We start from the raw sequence: 4,437 nt of genomic DNA, 5'->3' as shown, positions 1-4,437 counted from the left end.
TGCAAAAAACGTAAGAATGATTTGGGGTTTATCATCGAAGAAGACAAAGGCCATTAAGAGATGCAATGAGCTAAAAGACTCATTGTGATGCACACAATCTCAAGATAAAGACTATTAAGACATGTAATGAGTTAAAACACTCATTGTTATGCACACAATTTGAAGACAAAGGTTGTTAAGACATGCAATGAACTAGAAGACTCATGGGAATGCATGAAATAACAAGGATTGAAGGGTCAAGCTTGAAAAACCTTGAAGTGAGTGACTTAAGATCGCTTCAATCTTAGTTTGAAGAATAAGTCCAATCTCCATCTGAAAAACAAGTACGAAGATTTGCCAAAATATACTTGGGTTAGGACAATTAATTATTAAACCAACAAGTTATAAAAAACAAAGACCCACTATGGATACACATTATCCAACAAACAGATGATAAGAAAAACTAGTCTTCCCTCCAAGAACCTAGCAGTAAAGAATGGAGAGTAATTGATATGTAGATGGACCCAACCTTAGTTAAATAAACTCAGTAGGAAACCTAAAGCCTAATTAAGGAAAACCCACAATGAGACTTTAAGGGAAAAAGACTCAGGGCAAAAGAATCCACCCAATGAATATATATCAACCCAATCACAAAACCCACAAAAGGACAAAGCTAAAAATTGAAGATAAAGCACAAGGGATAAAATATAGAAGAAAGCTACAAAAGGTCTCCAAGAGACCCCCTTGTCAAACTCTTGACAAAAGGAAGGTTTAGATGACCTAGCAAGGTCTCTTAGAAACTCCCTCGCGATACATTTTTAGAATAGAAAAAACACTAATATATAGATCAATAATTTTGAAATCCTATCCAAAAACTTTGTAACAAATAAAGATAAACTAAATTATAATTGATTTTGAAATATCATAAATTCTTTAAACTCCTCCATAAATACATGAACCCTTAATTCTCAAAGTTAAATCATTGAAATTTAAAAAAAAAAAGCTCTATCATATCTTCTAACTATGAGAATTCAACTTCAATATCAAAGTATTTGAATATAACATCAAAACATTTGTGTAAGAAATGCGTTTCACCCACTAATCACTTTTTTCTATACAAAATTTCAACAACTTGAACATAAATTCTTTAACATAAATTTTATTATTATATTGGGAGGAGAACAATATCAAACTATCTTTGAGAAAATGATATCACACTAGAAATGAGTTGTGATATAAACTATATAAATTTTATTATTATGAATTTGGCCGAGAGAAAGAGGAGTGACGGCTAAATTATATAAATTAATCAAAGATATAAATTTAGAAATGAGTTGTGATATAAAAATTAGGGACCATTTTAGTGATCACCCTGTCATTTGTCGGCATAGTATAATAAAACTTAAACCCAAAAAGAAAATCAACTATATATAATAACTCAATCAAACATAGCATTTTTTTTAACTTTTATTTTCATTATTATATAAAAGCAAAGCACATTTTGACATCAAGATAAAACGGCCCCTAATACGGGTACCAAACTGTAGTCGTTTTATTGAAACTTATCCCTGCCAAGAGCTGAAAGAAATGAACAATTGCGAGCCGCCGAGCCCAATGCCATGCCAGTGTCTTCTTCAATGAAGAGATCGAGATGATGAATTCAATGGAGGTTGCTGCCAGCCACATGCATCCACCACAAACCTGAACTTAACATCATTCCTTTCCATTCTTTCAAATGCCTTGTTCACATAATCCAGTTTCACAACCTCCACCTTTGATTCCAAACCCTTCTCGGCCCAAAAGTCTAGCAGTTCCTGCATCTCTTCCATGCTCCCAATGAAGCTTCCAGTTATCGTCTTCTTCCCTGCAAATTTAACCCGAATTCTATATCGTAACTGCAAGTATAAGAATGCATACAAAAATGACTGTCTCTCTTTCAACTCTCACTAATTAAACAGGGTCTCGTGTACAGTGTACTGTACCGAGAATTAGGCCGTTCGCCTCGAATTGCAGGGGCTTGGGGGCAGCTCCTACAACGATCAGCTTGGCATCAACTTTGAGCTGTGGAAGGTAGGCTTGCAAAGTGTGGGGAGCTGGAACAGTGTCCAGAATATAGTCGAGGGTACCCATGGCTCGTCGCATTTCATCTGCATCGGAACTCACCAAAAAGGCATCAGCTCCCAGATGCTCCAAAGTCTCCTCTCTTTTACTCTCCGAAGAGCTTATCACAGTCACATGATGCCCCATTGCCTTGGCTATAATCACACCCAGATGCCCAACCCCTCCCAGCCCCAATATCCCCGCCTTTATCAGCCCTTTGCCGGAACCCATGAACTGTCTCAAGGGACTGTAAGCCGTCACGCCGGCGCACAAGAGCGGCGCCACCTGCTCCGGCGCCAGCTTTCCTGGTATCTTGACTACAAACCTGCATCAAGAATACCATTAATTTTCCTGTGTATATATTATGCGCTTGATAAGCTTCCCTGGTAAATGTCCAAAAGATAATAATTGTGGGTTTTTATGGATAAACAGAAACGGGCATAAGCGAGGGTTCGGGATGCAAATTTGCTTACTTTTGATGAACGACCATGGCAGAGGAGAACCCTCCCCGAGTTGGCATTCCATCCTTGTTGGTGTCATGTCATTATATGTGAAGATTCTGCTTTGGCAATACTGCTCCATACCAGACTGGCATAATGAACATTCTCCACAAGATCCAATTATAAATGCAGCCAACTCCGACTATGTCCCCCACTTTGAACTTGGTCCCTTCTGAGCCTTGCTCCCCCACTTCTCCCACCACTTCATGCCTTCAAAATCCATCAAAAACCCACCCCATTAATCAGAACCCCAGAAAATGGAATCCATTACATTAAAAGGGTATGTACCTTGAGTGACAATTCGTGTTAATGGTCGTGTCGACACATGTACGAATGTGACAGAAAACAAGTCAACCAAACATGACACCACACAAACACGCACACATCATCGAATCATTAATCATATTCATATAATCGAAAACCTAACACGACACCGATTTAAACCAAATTCAAATTGTTCCAATTATCGTGTACCTATTTAACACGTACTAACTAAATGGGCGTACACTAGGACCAAAGGGTAGCGGGTGCTGAGAATCTCATTCCTCATGTGATGAAGATCCGTGTGGTCCATTCCACAGTATAATACCTTTATCAGCACATCCTCCTTTCCTGTTTTCCTGTAAATGGAGTATTCATTCAAGCGTGAATCAGAAAATTAACACTTTGAGAGAGAGAGAGAGACCTCATGAGGTGGAAAGAGTAAGGAGAGAGAATCCCAGATGCATCTCTCGCTGCCCAACCAGTGACTAATTTCCTTCCTTCCATCAATTATTTTGACAACCTTCAATCTCACTGCAAACTTGACAAATTTGGAACTAATTTAGAGACCATATATACTACGGTTTTCGGGCCTTATATATATAGGAATCATGAACACACTGTATATGCCTTTATAATATAATCTTTTTTTATGTATAAATTATATATGTTCAATCAAACATTGCCATCTCATTGTGATGGGACTTGTTACAGACAAATCAAATGAACGTAAATGCTAGAGGTGTCAAAAGGGCCGGGCGGCCCGCGGGCCGCCCGGCCCAGCCCGTGACGGGCCGGGCTTTGGCCCGGCCCGTTACTGTTCATACGGGCCGGGCCTGGCCCGGCCCCCATTGGGGGGCCGGGCTGGGCCAAAGAAATTGGGCCCACGGCCCGGCCCGGCCCGGCCCGTTTAAGGGCCCGGCCCGGCCCGGCCCGTGGCCCGTTGGGCCCTTATGGGCCGGGCCCATGAGGCCCTTATGGGCCAGTAAGGCCCTTACTCATTTTTTTTTTAATTTTGTTATTATTTAGTAATTATTGATATTGGATATTAAAAAATTTAATTTCGCAATATATATAAATAATAACCATCAATTAATTTATTTAAAATTTTTAAGTTAAATTTTTTATATATTTAAATTATAAATAAACATTCTCCTTTTTATATGTACATTATTTTTCATATCAATTCACAAAAAAAATTATAAGGAATATAAATTAATGAAATAATATTTAAAACTTAAGAATTAAGATAGAAAATATTTTAAAAAGAAACAAATTAATTTTTATATATGTATATATTATGTGTATTATTTTTAAAAAAATTATTTAAAAAAAAAAGAAAAAAAAGGGCCGGGCCCATCGGGCCCGGCCCGTTAGGCCCGTGGGCTAAGGGCCCGGCCCGGCCCTCTAGCCCACGGGCTGGCCCGGCCCGGCCCGGCCCAGCCCCTTTGTAGGGGGGCCGTGGGCCGGGCCGGGCCCTATCAATGATAAAAGGGCTCGGGCCCGGCCCGGCCCTTTTAGTAAAAGGGCCGGCCCGGCCCGTTTAAAAAGCCCGTGGGCCGACTCGGGCCGGACCGGGCCGGGCCGGGCCGGCCCT

The 4,437-nt window shown here is 40.2% G+C and overlaps 1 protein-coding gene across 1 annotated transcript; it reads right to left on the bottom strand.

Moving 5' to 3' along the window:
- Window positions 1-1,403: 1,403 nt before the first annotated feature.
- Window positions 1,404-3,381, bottom strand: LOC127809977 (cinnamyl alcohol dehydrogenase 1-like). Its single transcript, XM_052349188.1, is given in 7 exon segments — window positions 1,404-1,843; window positions 1,962-2,404; window positions 2,553-2,620; window positions 2,623-2,706; window positions 2,708-2,789; window positions 3,086-3,199; window positions 3,265-3,381. Coding segments are annotated over 7 exon segments (1,104 nt in total). The 5' UTR covers window positions 3,348-3,381; the 3' UTR covers window positions 1,404-1,613.
- Window positions 3,382-4,437: the final 1,056 nt, after the last annotated feature.

This window comes from Diospyros lotus, chromosome 9, assembly GCF_014633365.1.
Source record: "Diospyros lotus cultivar Yz01 chromosome 9, ASM1463336v1, whole genome shotgun sequence".
Lineage (NCBI taxonomy): Eukaryota > Viridiplantae > Streptophyta > Magnoliopsida > Ericales > Ebenaceae > Diospyros > Diospyros lotus.
Note: the sequence above shows the minus strand (reverse complement) of the source record. Positions and strands in the feature narration are given on the sequence as shown.